At 42.0% G+C, this 27,445-nt stretch overlaps 1 protein-coding gene across 1 annotated transcript in view; it reads right to left on the bottom strand.

Moving 5' to 3' along the window:
- GLIS3 (GLIS family zinc finger 3) overlaps positions 1 to 27,445 on the bottom strand; it is a 1,035,169-nt gene that overhangs the window by 235,431 nt on the left and 772,293 nt on the right. The window contains exon 6 of the mRNA XM_078677400.1: positions 25,352 to 25,462. Coding sequence (XP_078533526.1) covers positions 25,352 to 25,462 — 111 coding nt within the window. The remainder of the gene's footprint in view (positions 1 to 25,351; positions 25,463 to 27,445) is intronic.

The raw sequence follows: 27,445 nt of genomic DNA, 5'->3' as shown, positions 1-27,445 counted from the left end.
GGTGACTTTTTGTGATTCACCCAGATAAGGATTGTGGCTGCTGCCTTACTAGAGTTTCCCACCCCTAAACCAACAGGCCAATTTTTCACAGGGAGAAGTTATGCAAACTGAAATGACAGTGCACTAATGAGCACAAAAGAGAATGACATCATTAAAGAGGAGAGAACCTTTCTGGCTTTGCCTCACGTGGTTTGTATGGAATATTTCTCTAGTTTTACTTTAAAAAAAGTAAAATTCAATATGATCTTCTGGCACCTAGCATTTTAAAAAAATGTATTTTATACCATTTACATCGGCACACCCATTACATCATATTTTTCTCAAATTGGTGTGCTGATACTTTTCCAAAACTCATACAAGGCAGGTCAAAATTAATGTGTATCACCCAACAGTAATTCTTACGAATGTTATCACTAAGGAGATGTGTTGCTTTCAATGTAGTTTCAATGTAAGATATTCATGAAGATTTTGTTTTAGCTTTGTTCACTTGTCCATGGTCAGCGATTGCAATCTTCTTGTGCAGGTAGCTGTCAATTCAATGACACTTTTTCAGTAGGGAGAAGAGCTAACATTAAAAGTAACAATTAGCAATCGCCAGTGTGTATGTTTTATTTGTAGTCCCTTTAAGCGTCCCTCTGGGATGCATTTCATTCACCTTAATTCGCCACTTACGATAACAATAGAGGGTCTCATTTACAAAGTCCCTGATATATAGAGGAGGTGCACACTATAGGCTCGATTCACAAAGGTAAACTTAGATGTTTGGTCTAAATTTAGACCAAACGTCTACGTTTTTGACTTTGGGAATTCCCAAAGGGCACTTAAGAGTACTATCTTGATATTCCCACTCAGGGCAGATCTCCACACCGAGTGTGATAGCACTCGTAATAGTTCTTTGTGAATTCCCAAAGTCATAAGCTTAGATGTTTGGTCTGAGTATAGACAAAGCGTTTAAGTTTACCTTTGTTAATTGGGCCGAATGTGTGCCACGGCCTTACTCTAGGAGCATTACAACATGCAGCCCTTTGATTCACAAGCAGGGACTGTGTTTGGCGAAGGTGTAGAAAGGTGAGTGCAAAAGTTGAGCCACTGTTGACCTCCCAACCTCCAAGAACAGTGGTGTTCTACCTACCACTGTGGGTCATTTGCACGTGAGCTGTGGGACATGGACGTGTGAACACCAACATGATCATCATTCTCGAATCTCTTGGGTGATAAATGTATTTCACCAATGTGGCCATGAGGGTCCTGTTCTCTGAAATGCAACTCTACCCTTACCAGTCCTAATTAATGCAATGGAAAAAAATGCTGAACTTCGATTTCGTTGTCAATGCACGCATGTCCTATGAGCACACTTTCTACTTGTGCGTTATCCTTCATCTGATCTTCATGAACTCAGACCAAGCACAGGCAAATGTTGGGATGAGTTGTCCATTGCTGGATTTGAGCAAGTTATTCATGACATTCTCACTCTGACTACTGGCAAATATTGTTGTTCAAGGTGAAGACTTAGACAAAGGACACCTGGTGTAAATGTGTTCAGTACTTTGGGAGGTAATTGTGATTAAAATTAATTAAACTACCATTAAGAGGGTAAATCTTTTTGTAACTGACAATTATTGTCTGTGTACTTCTATAGTTCCAAAATTCAAATTTTGAGGCTTCCATTATTTAAACCCCCCCAAACCCCATTATAAATAACGAGACTCAGGGAACAGTTGCGCATCGTTATCGGAGGAGATTAATAATGACAATTTCGAATTTGGCTGTGAAAATGGGGTATAATAGGGGAATTATGGTGCTTATCGCTGCAAAATCCACATGTCCTAATATGTACTGGACACTTTTCTCCTGGTAAATTTTGGGAGGTATAATTCTGACACCTGTGCAAGTAGTGGTTTGCACGGGTGTCAGAATTTTAGAGGCACTCTTAATTTCGGCCTGCAGATATGGAATGGTACTCATGAAAATCTTTATAAATCTCTAAAAGTCAGAAAAGTACGCCCGATTCTCTATTGGAGAAGGCTCTGGATTACCCCGGAGATTCTGCATTATACAGAGGGGTTTTTAGCCATAATAAATGCTGATATCTTTCATAGGATAGAATGGCTAAAAAATCTTAGGTCATCCCTATATGATCTTGGCCTCTCAAATTTATGGGACAACCCAACGGGGGAGCTTTTTCCAAGTAAGAAAGAGATTAAAGATCTTTATTGGGATTATGTAGTAGCAAAAGTGTGGAGCAAAACTAAGCCTGATTCCATGACGGGGCGCTTTGTGGAAGCTAAACTGTACCCAGTTTTGGAACCCTATTGGGATAGCATAACCAATCCTGGGGACAGGAAGCTCTTCTTCCAGTTAAGATCAGGTGCCCTTCCATTGAGATCACTGACAGGTAGGTGGAGGAGCTCCTCCACCCTATATTGTCCAGCCTGTGGTGCCCTAAATGAAAGCATAGGTAACTTTTTATTCTCTTGTAAGGCCTACGACATCCCGAGGAAAGTTTGGTTAGTCCCTGTCTGTAAAAATCTAGGGACTTCTAGGGGAGTAGAGGCCTTACGAATCATTTGTACCTCTACTTATATGCCTGTAGTTTTAGCAACAGCTAAGCATTTGGGTTGGGCATGGTCTATCAGACAGAGGGCTGTTCCCAAGAGTATACTGAATGGAGCATCTTCCATGGTACCCATGTAAATATATATCAACGTTTTATATTTCTTTGTTTTTAATTGTGTATGTTTGTGTAGTCTTTTTTAAACTGTTGTATCTAACGAGGAAACAAGTGTTTAATTTTGTATTTTAAATGTATGTTTGTGCTTTTATGAGACTAATCCTCGAATAAAGCTTTTGATACTGTAAGTAAATAAGCATTAGATACAAAAAATATAAAAAGATTCATATAATCATGATGCATAGACAATTCAGGAGAAATACTACTCTTGCAACAGTCACACTTTTCTTAATGTTCAATGAAAGCGAGAGCCCGGGAAATTAGGGATTTGTTTAAACAATTCTGTTTTCTGAAGTGTCAATCAACGAGCATATGTAAATGAAAGATGATTTGCCCTGCTGCCATGTTTCCTTGTTAGGCGTGATTGTGGCTATCAGCTGCATCTATGTCAATGGATTGTATGACGTTACATCGCAGGCAGCTACATCGCACGCTGTAACATCGCTTCTTCTACATCGCTTCCTCCATTACATCGCGTTCAACGACATTGCATCCCTTTGCAACGCGATTGCATTGCTTCCCATTGCCCCGAACATCACCCCGCAGTACATTACGTCGCAGGTCAAAACAACGCTTTTTTTGTGTTTGCCGTGTGAACCCGCCTCTACCCCTGCCACCCTCCCGTTCCCCTCGACAGCAAATCTTCTACTTGCATTATTTCGTTTGTGTGGTGTGTATTTCTTTTTATGCTTAAATGTGTCCACTATGAGCCCAATTAATAGTGCCTTTGCGCTTGCACCAAAAACCTGGGAAAACACTACATAATCAAATGCATGCCACAATCATTTCTACTGCATAATTCCATTCCAGACATGAGGAAAGCTAATTCCAAGTCCGTGTAGAGACTGCACGAGAACGGCAATGGCGCCTCCGCCGCAGATCATGACTGCTTCGCCTCCTAAGCAATTTAACAACTTCACATTGGTGATGTTCAGAAGCAGATGCATTTATTTACAAGAATAACGCGCCATAACAAAAAATAAAGTAAAAAAAGCACGCAATTCTCATTTATTTCTAAAGCTAAAACCTACTGCTGCTATGGTCATATTAGCTTATTAGGCGGTACCACCCAATGCGCTGCGATTTCTCTATCACACGTTTCTCTTTGTGTTCCAACGTGACGTAAACGCGTTAGATTGCAGGCTGCTTACTTACTGTCACAAATCATTTTGACAATTTGCAGTGCCTTTTCGGAATTTTAAATGACATTCTCAAAGGATCAGAAACATACGCACGAACATTTTCACACAACAGCAAAGACCAACGCCATAGTAAATTACGACATTTTCTGGCAAGCAGCCTGAAACGCTCTGCACATCCTTTTTATCAAACTCAACAGCAGTACTGCATTTAAGGTAATGGTGCTGTAAATTCACATATTACAGGATCACTGATACTCCCTGGTCTAAAAAGAAGGTAAGTGACATTTCAACAAGAAAACACGCTGCTCACAACTACCTATTTTTCATACATCTGAAAAACTCCATCCACCCACCCATCATGCATCCAACCACCCATTCATCCACCCACCCATCCATCCTGCTTCCATCCATCCATCCATCCACCCACCCATCATGCATCCACCCATGCATCCATCCACCCACCCTTCATGCTTCCATCCAAGCATCCATCCACCCACCCATTCATCCACCCACTAACCCATCCATCCTGCATCCATCCACCCACCCTTCATGCATCCATCCTGCATCCATCCATCCACCCACCCATCTTGCATCCATCCACCTATTCATCCACCCTCCCACCCATCCATCCTGCATCTATCCACCCATTCATCCACTCACCAACCCATCCATCCTGCATCCATCCATCCACCCACCCACCCATCCTGCATCCATCCATCCACCCACCCACCCATCATGCATCCACCCATGCATCCATCCACCCACCCTTCATGCATCCATCCATGCATCAATCCACCCACCCTTCATGCATCCATCCAAGCATCCATCCACCCACCCATCATGCATCCACCCACCCATTCATCCACCCACCAATCCATCCAAGCATCCATCCACCCACCCATCATGCATCCATCCACCCATTCATCCACCCACCCATCCATCCTGCATCCATCCATTTATCCACCCACCAACCCATCCATCCTGCATCCATCCACCCACCCATCATGCATCCACCCATGCATGCATCCACCCATGCATCCATCCATGCATCCATCCACCCATCATGCATCCATCCACCCATTCATCCACCCACCCTTCATGCATCAATCCACCCATTCATCCACCCACCCTTCATGCATCAATCCACCCATTCATCCACCCAACCATCCATCCTGCATCCATCCACCCAACGCTGTCCTGACAACATTGTTGAAATAGTTTCAATATTGTGAGCATCCTTTTTAAGCACTTGTAAGTGTCCATTTTTTTTATGTGGCTCAGGCGAGTCTCGAACCTTGGTTCCCAGCACAAAAGAAGCACATGTAAGTGTCCTTTTTTTAAGCACTTGTAAGTATCCATTTTTTTTATGTGGCTCAGGCGAGTCTCGAACCTTGGTTCCCAGCACAAAAGAAGCACATGTAAGTGTCCTTTTTTTAAGCACTTGTAAGTATCCATTATTTTTAGGTGGCTCAGGCGAGTCTCGAACCTTGGTTCCCAGCACCAAAGTCGGCAGCGCTATCCGTGTTGCCACCTCTTCTCTCTGTTTGCGGGGCCGGCATTTTACACGCCTTTCACTTATTCCCCTGCTGTCTGTGTCTGGCCACATCCTCTCCCTGCCCGTCTTTCACTTATTATGAATGTGCGGGCCTTGCATTTTCACTTATTATTAATTACCCCCATGAAATGCATTTTCACTTATTATTAATGACCCCCATGTCACCGCCTTTCAAGTTGAAGTCGGGGCCATGCATTTTCACTTCTTATTAATTCCCCCCATGAAGTCGCTTTAGCGCCATCCATGTAGATGCTATGTAATCGCTAGCGACGTAATGGTCAATGCGATGTTATAGCATGCGTCGTAATTGCATGCGTTCTGAAGCCTGCTGCGATGTCCTAGTCGCGTTGCGATGGAAGCGCGATGTAATGCTTCCGTTGTAACGGGTGTTTCCCATGTCAATGGGATGAAATGCTTGTAGTCCTAGGCATTTTTTGAACAAATCAATCCAATCTGGGAGGTTGAGCCTTCATGTGGAAGCCATTGGGGAATTATTACACCTGAAAATAATTTGTAATAGGAAAGCACAACGTTGGAACAGCGCTGTGCTGCTGTGTTCAGTGCATCAGTGCCACTTGGTTCCATGCAATGAGGGCTACAGTCAGGCAGTGCCGTCTTAACACATGGGCTCACTGGGCAGTTGCCAGGGGGGCCACGAGCATAGGGGTCCCATGCAGAACAGAATTTTACACACATTTTCCGTTAAACATTTTTATTCCTGTGAGTGGTTGTGTAGGTAGGGCCCAGTGCACTGCTTTGCCCGTGGGCCTATAATGATGTTAGGACGGCCCTGCATTCGGGGAGTTCTGGTGTTTCAGCCACAGCACTAAACCTCATGAGCTTTGTACAGACATATATTTGGAAACATAAGGCTAGAAGTGCCCGTTTTCCCCCATGTTGTAGCAGCCTACATGTCAATACCCTACCACCTCTGTAGAGCTAGTGGACGCACTGCACAGATGCACATTACCATGTCCATATATTTAGTCCCACTGCTTGACAAAACTGGAGTGTCACTTTTAGATCAATCTGCCCTTCTATACTTGGGCCTATTTCTTTGCTTTAGATAGAAATTGACAAAATACAGCTTCTTTTGGAAGTCAGAGAAATACAGGAGAGCTGAAATCAGTAGACGATAGATTTGCTTATTATATTTTAATTTATTTTGAGTTTTGAACGTTTATATTGGCATGAGCAACACCGAGAGCAGACGTCAGAGCGCCTCGCAGTCATATTTACAGTATTATTTACAGTTCATAACGCAATGTATAACAGATGATTTGAGTTTAAAAGATTTTTCAAGGCAGATTGGCAGGATAAAAGGAGAGCTTGCAGTATCACTACATTATAAGTCCAAAAACTATTTTATGCAATAAATTATGAAGAATGGCATAAAAGAGTTTGGATTATTTTCAGTAATAGAAAACAAGGATATCGTGTATCAAGGCATTTCCGGAGCAAGTGTAATTTAAAAAAAAGTATAGGTGAAGAGAGGTAAGCGTTCTAATGGAGATGAGCAGAGTTTCATAACTTGTCCACGATCATATTCGATTATGCGCTTGAACCACTTGCATGTGGTGGAAAGGGTCTCCCTTGATAAGGGTCCTTAGATGGTTCAGCTACTGGGAAGACCCAATTTCTATATATGCTGATGATCTGCTCCTCTAACTGACGTACCCAGAATACTCTTTAGAGAGACATTTCTAAATTCTTGTTATTTGGCCTGTATTCTTTGTCCAGAATAAATTGAGTAAAATTGACAATGTTTCCTCTTATCATCTGAGTGTCTCTGGCTGCTTAGACTACCCACAAAGGGTTTCCACTCGTGGTTTTTTCATACTTGGGACTCTGTGTCACCAGGTGTACAGAAGTCTTCATTGAAGAAAATCTGTTGTCAACTCTGACAAAGTTAAGGGGTGTTGTGGTCTACTGAAAGGGGCTGCCATTGTCCTTACTGGGCATGGTGTCTCTAGTAGGATCATTTTCCAGCCCAGATTTTTTTTATGTCCTACAGACTGCACCAATCTGGATCCCAAATGATTTCTTTGCCACACTGGATGCAAAGCTTTGCATCGTATGTTGGAAGCGGGAATCTCAGTGGCAGCTGTGCACAGAGGGGGTAAATAATAGGGCCCTGCCAGGTATGCACAAATTATTGGGCGTCTATCTAATAGTAGTGAACAACAGTGTCTCTAAATTGGGATAGATAGGCAGTGGGCAGCAAAATATATTAAAGATTATCAGCAAGTAAAGTTATTAAGGCTTTGCTTGATCCCACTCTGGCAGTACTGAAAGCCTGAAGGGTGGCCCATACTCCAGTGGGATGAAGGGGGAATATCACTTGTGATACCCTGCTGCGGGAGTGTGCAGTTCGGAAAGAGGTTAGCAGTGACTGCTGCTACTTAACGGCAGGAGGGGCGAGTCGCAGGGGAAGGAATGGAAAAAATAGAAAAATCACCTACTTGCCTTCCAGCCTCTTCCCCTCGGTGCCCTTCGCCTGCTTTCAGGACTCCAGGGGCAGAAACAGGAGGCTCCCAGGCTTCCAGACTCCCCTAGCCAATCACGACGCTGCTGATAGCAGCATTGTGATTGGTCTGAGCACCTTGATTTAGGTCTCAGACAGGGACTGGGAGGCTGGGCATGTTCTCTACCCAGGCTGTGCAATACAGCCAGGTAGAGAACATGCCAAATGTGCATGACTGTTGGCTGGTCCAAGACGGCCGGCCAAACCGTCATGCGCACTTAAGAGAGTGCTCCTCACTCCTCCCCCTGCTCCGCTGTGAAAGTCAAGCCCCACCCCTAACCAGCTGAGCAACAAAGGAAAAATAGAATGATAATAACAGTGCGTTATTATCATTTTATTTTTCCTTTTTGACCTGCTCACATAGCAGAGCGGCGACGCTCCTCCTGCCTCTCTGGAAGTTAGTGAATTGACTGGAAGGAGAAAATGGGATGTGGTCAGCATTTTGAAACTTGATCATCATTTGTCAATGACAGAGTTTCAAGAAAGTCGCAAGTCTCAAGGAGGAATACGAATGGTCAAGTACGCAGTGGTGTAAGTACATACCTCTGACACATGCTCTGTCCAGGTACACTAAAGAGAAGCTAAGATTGTTCCTACTTCGAAAAAAATACCCTCTTTGCCCATTGTTTGACAAGGGAATATTTCTCACATATGAGACCTTCATATTTTCGGTAGGTTCCCGTTGAGCAATTGTACAACATTAGAGTTAGCCCCACCTGGGATGGTAATAATGTGTTCTGCATAACTTGCCCTGCTTGGACAGAAATCTCTCATAGATTTTACTCTAGTTCCTTCTACAACCTGCCAAATGGGTATTGTTTTTCTTCTTTTTTTATTTTATTTTTTAGGAAAACGTATAAAATATTGTTTAAAAAAATAGAGACCCAGAACTAAGGACACAGTCTGAGAAGGCTCAAGCGGGGAAGCCTCTTTTCTTGAATCACTGCATACGCAGGCGGTAATTTGCTTTTGACCATGGGAAAGACCTGGCAGAGGTTAAGTTTCAGTATCTTTTCTCAATCAGGAGCAATTTTACGGAGGGGAGGACCAGTGTGACGTGTTCATAATGTTTGCAAGAATTAGAGGCAGTTATTTTGGGGTGAAAAAAACTAGAACTGTACTGTAATTGCATTTGTGTAGCGCTTACTACTCATGACAATGTGTCGAAGCGCTTCAAGCCAGGCAGCACGCTGTCCCGGAACCAAAGGTTAATGGCTGAAAACCACCTACAGTGCCGCGCACCCCTGCCACTAACTCAGACATGCGACATCAGACAAGGGCAGGGACTAGAGTCACTTTCAAAGCTCCTTCTCCTTCACAGAGCTGCTCCTGGAGCCATTGACCGCGCTGAAAGGAGCCAGTCCCTTGTGGCTCCAAAAAGTTTAACAACAAATTGTGTAATTACATTCCTAAACACTTCTGTCCATTACTAATCCTCTTTCGCCAACATCCCTTTACAGAAAAAAACGCTGCGCTCCATGGCGCCTGATTTATATTTCATTTTGAGAACAGGAAGTGAGGGGATTAACGCTGCGGATTAAAGACACTTACTCTTTGCGGCATGTTATTCTGCAGAATGGCTCGCTGGTTGCCATGGGCACGGCTCGCTGACCCCAGGCCCTTTCAGGCACCTCTCCGTGCACTAATGAAATATTTTAAATGCGCCTCAAATAGAATAATGAGAGTGCGAACAAGCAGGTCACAAGGAGTCAAGAAATCAGGTGTTTACAGATGCGCCGCGTGATGATTTCAGCTCGGTTGTGTGTGGAGAGGATTACAACTGTTCGGAAACGTTATCCGTCAGGGTCGGAAGCAAGTGGACACATTCTGGAGATATGAGATATTAAATGGCGACTAGCATGCGTTTTTAGGAAGTTCAATGCTTGTGTATCAACTTTGTGTATAGTTATTTGATATACTTGACAAAAAAGTCAGTATATACGTGTGTATATTATTTTATATAAATTGTTTTATCTAATGTATGGAACAAAATATGTGTATTCATGGTCAAGTTATTTGGTCATTCCTCCTGGTATATTAGGAGGTATTATGTGATAAAAGAACTATGGGTCACCCGGTTTTGTTTTATTTGAACTGTATTTATATTTACCCACCCCACCCCACCCCCGACCTGATTTGATTTAAGCAGGGATGCCGGCCCCTTATCTTTGCATGACAATCGAGGAAGCCAATTGTCAACCAAAGGAAAGGAAGGTTTGACAGCGGAGAGCAGGGCTGTTTCGCCTTCTGCCTTTTCGAGATACGTTTTCTAGGTTCATATGTTTCCTATACCCTAAGAATCACACACAGCACAAGGTATTTTTACATAAGTGCATAAATATGTAACAGAATTTTTACCTGGGCCCAAAGTTTGGCTGAGAAGCCTGCGGTTGGCATTATTGAATGTTGGGGTGCCGAGTACCAAGGCTGTGTAGTTTTGATTCCACGTCATGCCTCTTTCATCCATCACCAAACATTCCCTCCCCATTAATCTCACTTTTGAAGGACCCTGCTGTTTTTCTTTGTCATGGTTTCTGTCTTTCTCTTCCTCCTTCTTATCACTTTGTGTGTTTTTCACTCTGTTGCCATCTGTCAAGGTCTGGCGAGGAAAAATATGTGCCTGTTTCCAAAAATGAGAGCCACTGAGCCCAAACGGCGACCTCCAGTTAAAATTAGGCGCTGCATTTGTGATATTTTATGGGGCCCTCACTTAATACTGCATTATACTACGAGTGGTATGTGTTGCTGGGATGGAAAGAGAAGCCCTTTTAAAGGCTCTGTCATATAAAATGGAGAGGAATAATAATGTGGGTGGTGTAGGAGAGTATGTTGTTGAGATATGAATAAACTGATTTGCATATGAAGATGTGCTAGGAGGTGGTTGTTGTGATTTAAAATTTCTTTTTTGGGCTGAAAAAAAGGAGTGTAGGTGGGATGAGCTGATTGGAAGGTTAGACCAAGAAAGAGGGTGGGGCTCAGAAGCATGCACGTGATGACCTTGGGGATGATGAGATGTAGGTGGTGTCTTTTGTCATGGGTGGTGGCAGTGGGGGCTAGTAAAAGTAGTTCATAAAAATTGTTGATGGCACAGAAAGGATTGGACCATCTCTTAGAAAAAGAATCCCGAAAGCAATCATTGCACTGGGAGGTCTGGGATAGGCTTGGTCCACATGTATGAGAAAGCGTAGAAAGGTTTTTGAAGAGCCAGTTTCTTTCTTCAAAGTCTCAGGGAGAGGTTTGTGGCAGTGGAGATAGATAAATCCTCTTGGCTCCTGATAGAGTGACCAAGTTACTGAGATCCTTCAAGAGTCTCCTGTAGGGTGGTGTCCCATTGTTTCCACAATGCTCTTAGAATCCTTTCAATGTGAAAAATAACTAGATCAGATGAGACATGTCACCCTGTAGCAAAGGAAGCACAATGGGGGTACACGTCAGGCTTCACTGTGGTCCCCTAAAACTCCCATAGGTGACTGGAGCGATACTTATTGGTTGCAGGCAGGTTTAGTGCTGAAGGCTGAGATTACCTGCTGCCATATGTCTGTGATTCTATAGATAACCATGCCATATTCGAAATATAGCAAATGGCGGTAGGAGATGAAATGTTTACACAACTACAAAATCACAGGAGAAAGGCATAATTCAGAAGGCATCAATTGATAGTACAACTTCTGAACCACCTAAGATGTGCTTCTGCAAATTTTACGGGAGTTTATTTGTATATCTATATTTTTCAAAATTATATATAGTTGATTTAAAGTCCATTATAAAGAACAATGCTTGCATCAATCCCAGAGATGCAAAAAAATGACAGGATAGCAAATGCAGGGAAATAAAATCTCATATAAAATTTGTAAAACAGAAAATATTTTAGTGTCAGCATGAAATTGCAAGGCAAATGAGCAAGCACAGTTTGGTCGATCCCTAGCAATTATCTTTAAAAATGAGCTAAAAAAATTATTTTTAAGCACAATTGTTCAAAACAATGGACGAAAATGACATAGGTGTTAGAGGCAGTTCTGAAAAGAACCTCGTGAAATACTGTAGGGCTGACAGATCTGACAGTCTCTTCAGTGGTATTCTTTCTCTGAAGCTGCAAATCACATAAGTGCCTAGGTGAAAATGGTGCAATTCTCCCACACAAAAGGTCAGCATCACAAGCACATCGCAGAGGCGGTAAATTGTTATGTTGGCGTAAGGGTCAGGGTCAGCATTGACAAAGCAGTCATGTTAACTTGTATTTAATGACAAAGTTTTCAGAAATCATCACTAACACACAGTTGCAGCATGGTCTACAGCAGTGCAAGATTCCTTATAACAGATGACGGCAACAGCAGTACAAGGTATAGACACACTCATATTCGCAAATATACACCAGGCACAAAAGAAGTAGTAACAGTGAACAGTAGCGGTCGGTGGTGGGAGTAGCTGGTGGGCGGTGATGTGGGGTAGGGGAGGGGCAAAGGTGGGGGGTAGTAAACTCTGGATTATGCAGGATTACATGTAAATTAACATATAAATACATTAAAAAAAATCATTGCGCGCACTGCATCCCCAAATGCGATGCGGTGCACGCAACGAAATTCGTTTTATTTATTTATATGTTTACTTACCTCTAATCCTCCGTAATCCATAGAGTACTACTCCCCACCCTGCCCCTCCCCCTCCCCACGTCATAACCCGGCAGCTACTCCCACCACCAACCATTACTGGCAGTGAATACTCCCTCTTACACATAGACTACATACAAAATATACTACAGCAGCACCAGGTCTTTGTTACATACAGAGAATGACATTGCAGACAGCTGCAGTGCCGGATTCCTCACACTCCAAGAACAATTGCAGTTGCAAGACAGTCTTCTCTTACAAGGATAGGTCAGTAAAGGCAGAGGCAGCAGCAGCACAGGCACACTCACAGTGTGGATGTGTGGTGATATGCATATGACATTGCATGAGTGTCCATCTTTGAATTTATGTATGTGAGCTTGTGTGTGCGGTGTGCTAGTTTGTGAAAGTGTGGGGTGTCTTATGTGTCTCATGGTGAGGTGTGTGTTTTGTTGTGGTCATGTGATGACGTGTGCATGTGAAATGTGTGATATGATGAGAGGAGTTTGTGTTGTTTTGTTTGTATGATGGTGTATGTGGTGTGTGTGTGTGTTTGTGTGATGATGCGGTGTGAGTCTGTATGTATTAGTGAATATGTGTGTTTCTCCGTGAGATGATGAATGTGTATGACGGAGTAATGGTGAGTTTTGGTCTTTTGATGTGTGCTAGGATCACAATATGGTTGTTATAATCAGTGTGAGATGATGTGGTTAATAGTGTTTTGTTATGATGCAGTGTGTGTTATGGGACATGTGTGTAATGCTGCCGTGGTGTTTGTTCTGATGGTTTGTGTAGGTCAGATGTGCATGTTTGGTATTATGGTGTGTATGTGTGAGAGAGAGTGTGCATGTTAGTATAATGTTGAGTGAAAGATAAAGTGGTTTGTGAGAAATGGTTTTTGCATCTGTAAAATGGTTTGTGTTTGATATGCATATGATGGGTCTGTGTGTGTGTCGGTGTGTGAGAGAGAGAGAAAGAGGTGGTGTGTTAATGCATTGATGGTGTGTTTGGTGTGATGGTATGTCTCATGGTGTGACCATAAGATGTATTGGGATCATATGTGTGTGTGGTGGGTGTGTATGTGTGTGCATGTAGAGTGGTCATTTGTTAGGGTGGGATGGTTTCTCTCATAATATCGGTTGATGTTGTGTTATGGAACTATGTGCCTGTACACATTAGTGACTCTGATGCTGTGGGTGTGCAATGGTTTTATGATGTGAGTGAGGGTATGTTGGTATGATGGTGCATGCACAATAGTGTGTGAGATGCTGTGTGATGGACGATATTTGTATGTGTGTTAGAGATTGAGAGATTTTTTCATTTTTAATTTATTTTAATTTTACAGACTTTTCTATAGCACGAACTACACCCGAATCGGGTATCAGAGTGCTTTACATAGCACTAGTTGCATTACATGAGGACTCATTCAATTTTTGTTAGGCACGGGGAGATTACTTGATTTGCCCAGAATCACAGGATGTTCAGCGTCATTGCCGAGACTCGAACCCCGTTCCCCAGATTCGACCACCCTGGCCATTTTGTGCTAAGAAAATGGTACTCAATGCTAGGAGTGTGTTGGGGGAAATCCTACCGATAATGCACATTTAGTGAGCATGAGCATCTGCACACTATTCATGTTCTGTGCAAATAGAGCTATTTCTTAGTGCATTATACATCCCTGCAACAGTTTTGAACACGTGAGGGCATTGTTTGTGTTAAAAAAATAGTTCTAAATGCAGAATCACTCTTCTCGCATAATTCTGCGTGACCTCGTGGCATTTTTGGTTCATTCCACATGATTACGCTACAGTGATTTACGCTAGTTACTCCCTCCGCCAAATTCTGATACTCTGTATGGAAGGCGGTACCCTCCTGCTTTGGTTGGGATTATCTTTTCATCTTTGATGAATTCTGCTGCATGGACATCAATCGATTTATATGATGTAGAAGGCCATGAGCAGATAAACTTCGGGAATTATGCAATGGTACCATTTTTAAGGCTTGATGGATGACAGAAGGAACATATCTAAATCCAGATTCCTATTTATATTTTCTCACCTTGATCGCTACAAACTGCAACGGAGGGGTGGGGTGGTAGTGGCTTGCTGAGGGATCATCCGCCTATATCCATAAAATCGGCCCCCAAAGTCTCATGGAGATCGGAGATGGTATCACTCCTATGATATTACTTTAGTTATAGACTCCCACCAATAGCAACCAAGCCAATGAAAACTAAATGGAGCCAGAAATTTCGGAAATAAAATATTGCCCTTGAGTGTCTTGGGGTACTTTTAAAAGGAGATTAGATGGAGACCATATTAAACAAATCCGTGACTAATAGAGTGTGACAGTAGAAGGTTTCAACCCTTTCAGCTCCTGGGTTCCCCAGGGTTGCAGGTATTAACTTCTCTGCAGCTTTACCACTTTGGAATTTTTATGGCTGTTTCTGATGAATTCACAATTTTGCAAAGGGCGCTTTTTGACCCTGTGCCAATTTTAGACTTTAATTAAAGCCATAAATACTTCTAGTCTGAGCGTACAATGTTTATCATTTAATACAGTGTGTGTCAGTACTACCAGGAAACATATCACATGGGAGGGAAGGCTGTAAATTAACTATTACAAAGAACGTTTAAGCAGCTACGGTCTACCAACAATAAAAATGAATAACTTTATTTTCCAAATTGGATAAACTATAAGGTAAGTTAATGACAAATCTTCCCTTCCTGCTGCGCCGAGTTCATGCTTTCTCCAGTTTCACCCCCTCATCTCTTCAGGATCCTGCACGTGCAGCATAAGAGCATTGCTGCTTGCTATGTATTCCCCTGACACAAGCATGGATGCATGCTACGTTTTCAGAAGTGCTGCGCCGGATCTGAAGTGATGTCTGTTTAAAAAGCCTCGGAATGACTAAAGGTACCCGTGAGATTAAAAGACATGCCTGTACGCAACAAGTTATCATCTACACTCCCCCAAACCCCCGTAAGTGCTCTGCAGTTGCTGCAAAGCCGTAGTGCGCTAAACAAAAAACTTACATAAGGAAAATAAACACGTTCCTACGGGTCCCAGTCAGCACGCGGAAAGAAATCTCGGAAGCTAAATTTAGAAAGCTGCTGAAAACATACTTGTTCACTGCATAGTACAATTGGCCCGCTGATGCGTGTCTGACCTTCCTCTCACTTAGCGCGGGGACACGCCGAGATGGCGTAACCATGCGCTTTATAAATGTCTTTATTATTATTTATTGTTATTATAAATATCAAATGCAATAACATAAAAACAGAGTTAATAAAAAACCCATGTGATGTGATATTTTAGGCGAAAAATACTATGAAGAACTCCTAGAGGAAAACGCAAATTAGCTTTTTTTCATGCTGAATTATTGTAAAAGGTATTAGTGGGGGATGGGTTGAATAGCACTGGAAGTGAAAAAAGGAAAACGACTGTTAATGATAGGGACGTATTAGTGGATTAACAAAAACTCGGTAAATAAAGAAATGAAAGGAATTCTATGTGTCGTATTGGGGAGGAAGCTCTTCTCATTAAAAAACAGACTGTGGTAAAAAAAAGAATAAAACATCTAATCCGAAATAATGTGAATACAAAATAAACAATCTTTATCATCAGTACATTTGAATAGAGTCACAATAATATAAAATCATTGCCACTTTAACAATTTTGTTTATCCTATTTGACATTTCTGAATATTGTTGATAAATGACATTTTTTTAGAGTAAGAATTTGTTTTGATTTCCTCAATGATAGAGTCCAAATATAATCTCAAAATCATATGCAAAGCACTGTGAATTAAACATAGCTATTATGATATGTGTTATCTGTTTTAGCACTTAATGGTATGTATGCATTTGTATATAAGCATTCGAAAAGCATGAGCCTTCCCTAGTAAGAGAGCGCTGAACCAGGATGGGAGCCCTGGGATACGAGTTAGGGTTATGTACATTGAAGAAGGATGTCCTTGGATGGTGAATCCTATTAGGTGGATATGTAGTGTTTTTTTATTATAGCATCACATTGGAAGTGAGAGGAGGACCTTTGTGGCTCCTTGCTGTTCAATACAGCAGCGATCTCGGGCTGATTGGCCCGAAAGTTCTTATTAAATATGGACATAGGAAAATTAAATGTGCCAATGAGTGAATGTTGAATGGCCATTGGCATTTTCATGATTATGACAATACACATAATTAAGCCCTGAAGAAGTCCAGTCTTTGGACGAAACGCGCTGGCTGTTTTGTGCTGTACCCATTGGAATTTTTATACTAGAAAAAATAAACAGAAGAATTGGAAAATCTTGAAAATTGATTGACACTCATTTTTGTTAAAATACCAGTTGTGGGGCACTGCTACAGTGTTATTAGGAAATGTAGGGTTGCATGAACAAGGGCGACTGATGCTCCTTTCTGAACTGCAGAAGACATTAAAGTGCTTGTTGAAATTTCATAAACTGATGGTCGCATGGATGAGAAGGAAGAAGAATATATGTGCCAAAAGCATGAAGGTTGTAGGAACTTCAAAACATCCCTTTGACAGCTAAAATGAAGCAGTTATTTGTTCTGGCCTAATAAAGTTGTCACTGCAAAGAACTAACGGCCATTGGTTGAGCATTGTGGCAAAGTGAACCTGCGCATCTGGTAGTGGTGGCTCCTCAGCTAAGGCGGAGGAGTGTTGCCCCTCTGCATTGCAGCAGGGAAGAAAAGCAAACATAAAATGATAATTACTTGATGTTATTAGCATTTTATGTGTTCCTTCCGGCTGCGGCAGCAGGGTGGAGGGGCTGCTCTGCTCACAGAGCAGGGGAGGAGTGGTGGGCACACTTAAGTGCACAAGGCGCTTTGGCTATACATCTCGGGCAGACCAAACATTCATGTTCACTTAGTATGTTCTCCACCCAGGCTGCATTACAGCCTGGGTGATCATGCCCAGGACCCCAGTCCTCATCTGAGCGCGGAATTACATCGCTCAGACCAATCACAACGCTGCATTGCAGCGCTGTTGTGATTATTTTAGGGGAGCCAATCACAACACTGCATTACAGCGTTGTGATTGGCTCAGGGGAGCCTGACTGCTTCCTGGTCGGTCGACAGAGAGGAGACGACGTGGGAGGTGAGTGGCAAGGTGGTAAGTCTATTTTTCTATTTTTTACATCCCCTTACCCTCTCGCCTTTGCCCCACCACCCCAGATTCATGCCGGCCGCCAATGCCAACTGGAGGGAGAAAAGAGCCTTCTATTGCTGTATTTTCTTTTGAAAAATTAATGTCTAGTGAGACAACGACTAGGGATTGATACTTTGCTGTGATGTTTTAACAAGATGGTGGAGGAGGCACAGAAGCGAGCAGCTACATCAGTCTTATCACTACAAGCCTTTCTGGAGAAGATTGTGGCCATTTTGTGATTGTCTTCATACAAACTGGTGTATCTCAGTTGGCCTGGCTTGTAACAAACTACTTTGCCAAAGGGATTAGACACTACAGAAGGGTATTACTTTCCATGGGTGACTGCTTGGGGGCAAAGTATTACATTCCTGACTAGGTAGACAGTGATGCATTGATTTGCATCAAGGCAATTGCTCAATGCAGCCAATCTAATAACTCAGAGAGAGGAATCATCACACATAATCACTCATCAAATGCTCACAAATGCATCATCACCCCAACATACCACAACAACTGTTATAGCCAGTTCTTAATTTGAGCAGGCGGTTTCTGGTGTGGGCCATCAGCACTTATTTTTAAGGACCGGCACTTATTTCTGCATCTTACATTTAACGGGAGCAAGAAATGGAAAAACAAACAAAGCGGAAAGATGGAGGAAAATAAAGACGGAAAAACCATCACGAAGGGAGACAGCAGGAGCTTTTCAGAGTGAGATAGGGGGGTGGGGAGTGTCTGACAGGTAATTGAAGAGGCATGAGGTGGATTCAGGACCATTCAGCCTTGGTATTTATTGCTCTGACATTTCATTGCACCATCCACAGATTTCTGAGCAGAGGTTTGGGCACTAGCACTCATTCTAATACAAATTAAGCACTGATCATAGCACACACAGATACTACCACCACACAGAGCCTCACTCATACATATGATCACAGAAACCCAATCATAACATAGTCCACACGTCTTCATGACATCATCACGCATAGACACCACTACACCAATATGAACCATCACATACTCCCTCTCAGACATACAGACATGCACAGGGATCTATCAAACACACATCCTGCAAACACAAACACACAACATTTCTTATTTAAACCATCTCTCAAACTTCATGCAATCTCTCATGGGCCCCATGAAAACTAAGAAACTTGTTTCCTCTTGCACACACGCTACCAATATCAAAACCCACATCATCACATCAATACATACACACCTCCTTCACACCAACACCAAGCATCAGACCAAGCCACACCACATCTCCATGCCACAAATGCACCATCACAAACACATATTCTCTATCACAACAAAAGCATCATCACAAGCACCATTTCACACAATCTATGATGCTACACACATCATACTAACACAAATAATCATAAATACCAAAACGCACCGCTGCACTATTACATACATGCATCAGGGAAGAGTTGGCCTAATGGCCAGGGTGGTAGAATCTGGGGAACGGGGTTCCAGTCTCGGCAATGCCGCTGAACATCCTGTGATTCTGGGCAAATCACTTAATCTCCCGGTGCCTAACAAAAATTGAATGAGTCCTCATGTAATGCAACTGGTGCTATCTAAAGCGCTCCGATACCCTATTCGGGTACAGTTTGTGCTATATAAATCTCTGTAAAATTAAAATAAATAAAAAATGAAACAATCTCTCAATCTCTAACACACATACAAATATCGTCCATCACACAGAATCTCACACACTATTGTGCATGCACCATCATACCAACACACCATCACACCATCACTCACATCATAAAACCATTGCACACCCACGGCATCAGAGTCACTAATGTGTACAGGCACATACTTCCGTATCACTACATCAACCAATATTATTAGAGAAACCACCCCACCCTAACAAATAACCACTCTACATGCACACACATGCACACCCATCACACACACATATGATCCCAAACACTCAATAACAGCATAGCACACATCTTCATGGTCACACTATGAGACATACCATCACACCAAACACACCATCAATGCATTAATACACCACCTCTTTCTCTCTCTCTCACACACCGACACACACACACAGACCCATCATATGCATATCAAACACACACCATTTTACAGATGCAAAAAACATTTCTCACAAACTACTTTATCTTTCACTCAACATTATACAAACACGCACACTCTCTCTCACACATACACACCATAATACCAAACATGCACATCTGACCTACACAAACCATCAGAACAAACACCACTGCAGCATTACACACATGTCCCATAACACACACTGCATCACAACAAAACACTATTACCACATCACCTCACATTGATTATAACAACCATATTGTGATCCTAGCACACATTAAAAGACCAAAACTCACCATTACTCCGTCATACACATTCATCATCTCACGGAGAAACACACATATTCACTAATACATACGGCCTCACACCGCATCATCACAGAAACACACACCAACATACACCATCACACAAACCATCACAAACTCCTCTCATCATATCACACATTTCACATGCACACGTCATCACATGACCACAACAAAACACACACCTCACCATCAGACACATAAAACACCCCACACTTTCACAAACGAGCGCAACGCACACACAAGCTCACCTACATAAATACAAAGATGGACACTCATGCAATGTCACATGCATATCACCACACATCCACACTGTGAGTGTGCCTGGTGCTGCTGCTGCCTCTGCCTTTATTGACCTATGCTTGTAAGAGAAGATTGTCTTGCAGCTGCAATTGTTCTTGGAGTGTTTGGAATCAGGCACTGCAGCTGTCTGCAATGTCATTCTCTGTATGTAACAAAGACCTGGTGCTGCTGTAGTATTTTTTGTATGTGGTCTATGTGTAAGAGGGAGTATTCACTGCCAGTAACGGTCGGTGGTGGGAGTAGCTGCCGGGCGGTGATGTGGGGAGGGGGAGGGGCAGGGTGGGGTGTAGTAATCTATGGGTTACGGAGGATTAGAGGTAAGTAAACATATAAATAAATAAAACGAATTTCGTTGCGTGCACTGCATGCATTTGGTTATGTAGTGCGCGCAACGAAAATCTTTTTATTTATTTATATGTTTACTTACCTGTAATCCTCCATAATCCATAAATTACTACCCCCCCACCCTGCCCCTCCCCCTCCCCACGTCACCGCCCGGCAGCTACTCCAACCACCGACAGCTACTGTTCACTGCTACTACTTCTTTTGTGCCTCGTGTATATTTGCGAGTATGAGTGTGTCTGTACCTTGTACTGCTGTTGCCGTCATCTGTTATAAGGAATATCGCACTACTGTAGACCATGCTGCAACTATGTGTGTTAGTGATGATTTTTGAAAACTTTGTCATTAAATACAATTTAACATGACTGCTTTGTCAATGCTTGTTAAGTAAAGGCATATTTTAAAAGCATATTATGTCACTGGGTGTTTGATTTTTTTTTCTTTTCGAATAATTATGTAAAAACATCCCAAAATAGAAAACAATTAGAATATTTACTGATGGGGATAGATTTAACAAACACTACTTCCTTTCTGGCATTTCTTTACGAATGATAAGGATGTCACATTCTCTTCCTCATTCTTTCCTCTAGCTCGTGAAGCAAATTAAAAATTCACACAATATATAAAAACGATGTTAATAATAATTACTAATAATCCCATAGAACAATCTAAAAGAATTGGACAAATGAAGGCTTAAAATTAGAACATGAAGCTTAGTTACGTATTCATATTGGCCCAGGTCTACTAATGCTTTGTCCTCTGTTTGCATTACAGAAATGATGCAAACCCAGCAGTTGGAATGGGGTTTACTCTCCAACACAAACCTTGATTTTTGTTTAAAGTTCCCCAAACTAATTCAAAGTTGCTCAATGTATTATTTTGCTCTACTTTACAACATGTGGCATTCCATGAGTAGTACAAGGTCATTTCCGTGCAACCACCCATGAGTTTTGACTGGAATTCCTACCTACTAACATTTGTGGACAGGGATTTGCCTTCCTCAAGGAATTATTTGAATTTCTCCTTATTTTTCCAACTTTGCATGTGTTTTGCACTGTACAAAATGTCTTAAGCATAGTTTTTGTACTGGATGAGTTCCCTTCTACCTAATGCTCTATGTCCATAGAAGTCAATGACAGATCATATACATAGGAAGTAGTGTCCTCCAACTCATCTGCTTTCTACTTTAAACAGACTCCTTCATTTCTTTGGGTCACTATATCTGAAGTCTCCTTCAGGAGCAGCTGTGCCTCTATGGTACTCGCTTCATGCTTTCAATGTCCACAAGAGTTAGATCAAATGTATCTTGCAAGCATTTCAGGCATTCCAAAATGTCTTTCTGACATCTGTGACCAAATAGCAGCTTCAATTCCTCTAAGAGCTCCAGGGTACACCACCACGGAATCAGAACATAGATTGGGCTTAAACAACTGTTTCAAAAAGCCCGCCTTCATTTAAAAATGCAAGTGGTAACCATGTTTTTTCTCTCCTCATTTTGAGCCAACATTAATTGCTTCATTCCACTGAAATACCCCATGCATTCTGTACCCTGGTGGAAGACGGTCCCATCTAGCTACTACTTTACCATAGCACCTGACAGTCCTAATTCAACCTCTGCCCTTCACCCTTTCTTCATGTGTTCTCCCATGTTTGCATCAATGCTGCCCTCCTGGGCAGATACAGTTCTCCAATTAGTGATGACAATGTTATACATGTCTAGACATCCTTCCATTACTCAATGTATCTCATAAACCCTCTCTAATCCTCACCGCGGTCATAACCTCTCTTGAGTGCTTCAGTGTTCTTTACAATGACCTCCAAAAGAAATCAATTGCAAAACTGCAGTGCTTAGAAGGAGGATGCTCAACTACCTCCTGTTTGGCCCAAAATGCCAGAACCGTATTTCACTAGCTTTAAAATCTCTTCATTGGCTTCCTATTGAAAAAAGAACAAGCTTCAAAATCCTTTACTTTGTTCATAAAACTGTCTCTCCAAATTGGTAATTTCATGCCCTCGAATCGTGAAGCCTATTGTCTGCTAATAAAAATCTATCACCCATTTGACTGATACATTTCAATAAATCCAGTGAAATAATCCCTCAATCCCATGGAACTATTTGCCAGTCCCCCTGAGACTTGGAACTTATTATCTCAAATTCAGACACTGATACCCATTAAAAACACTTTGTCAAAATGACTTATAGATGCCTGTCACATTTGATAATCCATATGCCCATCCCCACTGAACCAAGTTATACTGCTAGTCAGATTCATAGGTCAAACGTCAGCCTTCAACAGCTCATTGACATCAATGACTAACCCAAGCCTTCATCTTCAAATCTCTGACAGTCCCTCTAACAACAGGGCTATGAACCTATTCTTACCTACCTCTTTCCACTACCAAATGTGCCCCCGAGGTTTCCCCAGTATTGTATGCAGCAGTTTTTGCTAAATAAACACACAAATAAATAAATAAATACATACATAAATAAATAAATAAACGAACTGTGACAATTAGTGGGAGCAGTGCCCCATTCTTTTCAAATTCTGTACTATATTAGGAAATGTTCTGCACTCCACTCCATCTCTGGTGCCTCATCAAATGGATCCACATTCTGAAAGATAACCAGCTGCTCAGGGAGCGGTCCTAACTGTAAAAATGTGAACTAAGTCTACAGCTCTTGACATGTCCATCTTGAGTAAGCTCATTTTCATGCCTACCTCTCAGCCCTAGAAAAATATCCGGGGCAACCCTGTATTCCAGGGAACCTTGTAATCAATAGTGTAAGAAAACAGTGGTTACCTCGGAGGAAGTCCTACACCTATGTTCCCTCAATCATCATGCACAAGTTATGATTTGTAACCAAATGTAACAAAATTTGCATTGAACAAAATAAAAAAAACAACTCTAAATCTCTCAATGAATATATGACAGGTGCAGTGAAAAAAGAGAACATAAACTATGTAGATGTATTCACAATCAATTTTTCAAACTTCACTCACATTTGGAGTACAATTTGACTAGCAATTAATGACAGTCTACATGTTAGAGAGTTGATGATTCAACCCCAAAATATTATTTGTATGGGGTCTTCATCAGGACTGGCTGATTGGCAGCACCGAGTGTCAAAAAAGAAGTTGAATCAATTATTTAGTTTTTTATGGATTGATTGGCCTCAGATTTAAATCCACCTTGTTTTTAGGGTGCATGGAACACCGGTGATTCATTAACTGTTCCAAAATATAACCCACCATCTAGCAATAGGTGTTTGGGCCTAGGAGCTGAATAAATCAGATGGTGTTCTTTTCATTACAACACTTAGTGCACCATTATTCACTTAAGTCATGTTCACTGCGCAATTCACTGAATCAAGAGCGATATAATCATTGAGAGATTTATTTTTTGGATTTGGTTCAATATAACTAAAATTATTTAATAAGATTATAAATCATAACTTGTGCATGATGATTAGTGATGCCGAAAGAGAATAGGCATATGAGGTCTTCTGACGGAACCATTGTTTTCTTAGAATACCCCTGAGCCCTGCAGAATCATATATTTTTGGAAAGTTTTTACATTCAGTTATGCTACCGGTGTATTATTTCAGCTATGTGCAGGTGGTGGATTCCAGAAGCATTGTAATTAGACTGGCTAAATGAGCCAACAATTTCATTTAGCCAGGATTTTGATTACCATTGTGGCAGTTCTACAATACACTAAACGATCTTAACAACACAAAAGAAAGATGATTGGAGAGGAACCGCTTTATTCCCATCAACTATGATAACAACCTTCATTTTTTTTCAGCAAGTCTACCATACATTTCACTGCGGGTGCCACTTTGCAGTCTTTGTTGGTCAGTAAGTTTGCTACATGACTTCTGAGATAAGTTCTGTTTTATTAGTTGTCACACGTTTTTATAAATTGTTGCAGCAGCCTAATACTGTGACATTTTTCTTTTAACAGTTTGGAAATGCCCTTTTTCGGTTTCCTTGTTTGGAAGTTCTTTGAAGGGGGCGACTGACATGCCATCTACCAACATGACTCAATACCACTATGGCAAATAATTGTTCATAAATGTAAAAATACAAATGTCATGTATGTACTCAGGATGCACAAACTACGGTGACATAAATAATTTTGTATGAGCTCATTACTGAGCACGGTGGTCGCAAGTTTCAAAAGTAAACACTTCACATTGTCAGTCATTTTGATGCAGCAAATAGACTTATTTTTATGGCTATCTGCCTCTAAAATTAAACACTACTTCAGTTGCAGTAGCCTCACACAATTACAGAGCTTTCTTGACTGCTCAATCAAAGCTGCGTTCTCTTTCACTTTGTCTAGCTTTCAAAATGGCTGCCAGTGCTTCAAGCGAGCCTACAACAAGAGGACGATCACGCTTCAGGATGATTCCGCTGTGGGTGAAAATATTTAATCACTTGTGAAGATATCCAATGAACATGGATTTCATGAAGTAGTGATAGAAGCAATATCAGCTGCTGCAACAAGCATGTTTGCTTTAGATATTGGATACATTTCTACATGTCCTCCTGGTCACGTGATATTTATCAGCAGCACACTGGCCCTGGTGGGCACTTACCTTTTTCCTGGCCTGTTGATCTTTGCAGGAATGTGCCTTCACGTGTTTTCTCAAGGAACTTGGGTCGGTGTATCGCTTGGCACATCCCTGGATCTGACATGCGTACGGTTTCTACACAAGGATAAAAACAGAGAAGGATTTGTTATTAGACTATGGCATCACGTGAAGAGGAGCCCTATCTCTTACAGTACGCCTGCTGCAGTTTTTGTGACACAGATCAATGGTGGAAAATCAGAATCAGGGGCAAAGGTAAATACTGTTATGTCCTCCACAGAAAGAATGGAGACTATCACCACACAATCGGATGTTGGGAAGAAAAATCATATAAAGGCCAATAATGTAACATACATCATAACATGTCATGTATTTCATGGAATTCAACTTGTATTCAGTATTCACTGTGGTGTCTGCTTACTATACAGGCATTTTACTTACAACGGTAATGAAGGCTAATTTGGAGGCTAGTGAACTCACATGGCTTAGTGAGCCTGGTTAAGAGACAGTGGTAAAGTTCCTTGGCACACTGCAGAGTGTTATAGGAGAAACCTGCCCCAGGGACAGAAAGAAAAGAGAGGAAAGGTTAGTTTAGAGCAGAAAAAGATAGCAGACAGGCTGAAACAACAGAGTATCGGAGAACAGTTTTGTACCAATTCACATGCAATAATGCTTTTATAAAAATAAAATCAAGGTGAATAGATATTCTTATTTTCTAGCTGCACAGTCACATTTATTCCAAGCACACACAGAGTTCTCTTTCAGTATGAGAAGGCCTAACGATTCCTTTAGAATTCCCCAAAGAGCAAGTGTGACAAGGAAGTACTAGTGGGAAATGGTAGGAGGGGTACCAGCAGGGTATGATGTTTTTCTTCGCTTCCACCATCCGCCACTCACTGTCTGCATCTTCTGGATTGTGTTTAGGTCAATCAATCAATCAATCAGGATTCATAAACTGTGGATAATCACCACGATAGGGTATCCAGGCGCTTGCAGGTTATTTGAACAGCCAGGTTTTGAGGGCATTCGGAATTCCGGAAGTTAGGTGATGGCCTGGAAGTGCGTGGGGAGGCTGTTCCAGGTCTTTGCAGTGTTGTGGGAGAAGGAGGGCCCTCCACTTCTGCTTCGTTAGATGCGGGGAATATGGGCAAGTGAAAGGGAAGCATAGCATAGTCTTCTTGACGGTTGGTGAAAGTTCAGGTGGTGTATGCAGATCCTTGGTTGTGTAGAGCCTTGTGTGTGTGGGCTAGCAGCTTGAATTGGCATCTCTTTTGTATGGGGAGCCAGTGGAGTTTTCTGAGGTGGGGTGGGATGTGGGTTCATCGGGAAGGCAGAGGATGAGTCTTGCTGCGGCATTCTGTATGGTCTGAAATCTCTGTACAAGGTGTGCATCAATTCCTAGGTATTGGGCGTTGACGTAGTCCAGTCAGCTGGTGATGAGGGCCAGTGTCATGGTGCATCTCGTGTCTAGGGGTAGATCTTATGTAGCATGGGCACAGTGAGGAAGCAGGCTAAGGAGATGGCATTGATCTGTGATTTCATAGTGAGCTTGCTGTCAATGATGATTCAGAGGTTTCTGGCAAGGTCGAAGGGAGTGGGTGTGGGTCCTAGGTCTGAATACCAACATGAGTCGTTTCATGTGTTGCTGTTGTTGCCAAAGATCAGAACTTCCGTCTTGTCTGTGTTCAGCTGCAAGCAGTTTTTCTTCATCTAGTTGGTGATGTTTGTCATGCATCTGTGGTAGTTGGTTCTGGTGGGATCGTTGGTGAGTGAGAGGATGAGTTAGGTGTCATCTGCGTAGGAAATGAAGTTGATACCATGGGATATGACAATGTTGGTCAGTGGGGTCATATATGCGTTGAAGAGCGTGGGTCTGAGATATAAGCCCTGGGGGACACTGCAGGTGATTTCCTTGAGTTCAGAGGTGATAGGTGGGAAGTGGATCCTCTGGGTTCTTCCGGTAAGGAAAGAGGTGATCCATCTGAGAGCGTCCCCTTGGATGTGAATGTGGTGGAGTCTTTTGATCAGCATGTGGTGGGATTTAATTTCAAAGGCTGCTGTGAGGTTAAGGAGGATCAAAGCTGCTGTTCGGATGTCATT

This window comes from Lissotriton helveticus, chromosome 2_1 (assembly GCF_964261635.1).
Source record: "Lissotriton helveticus chromosome 2_1, aLisHel1.1, whole genome shotgun sequence".
In the NCBI taxonomy this organism is placed as follows: Eukaryota; Metazoa; Chordata; class Amphibia; order Caudata; family Salamandridae; genus Lissotriton; species Lissotriton helveticus.
Note: the sequence above shows the minus strand (reverse complement) of the source record. Positions and strands in the feature narration are given on the sequence as shown.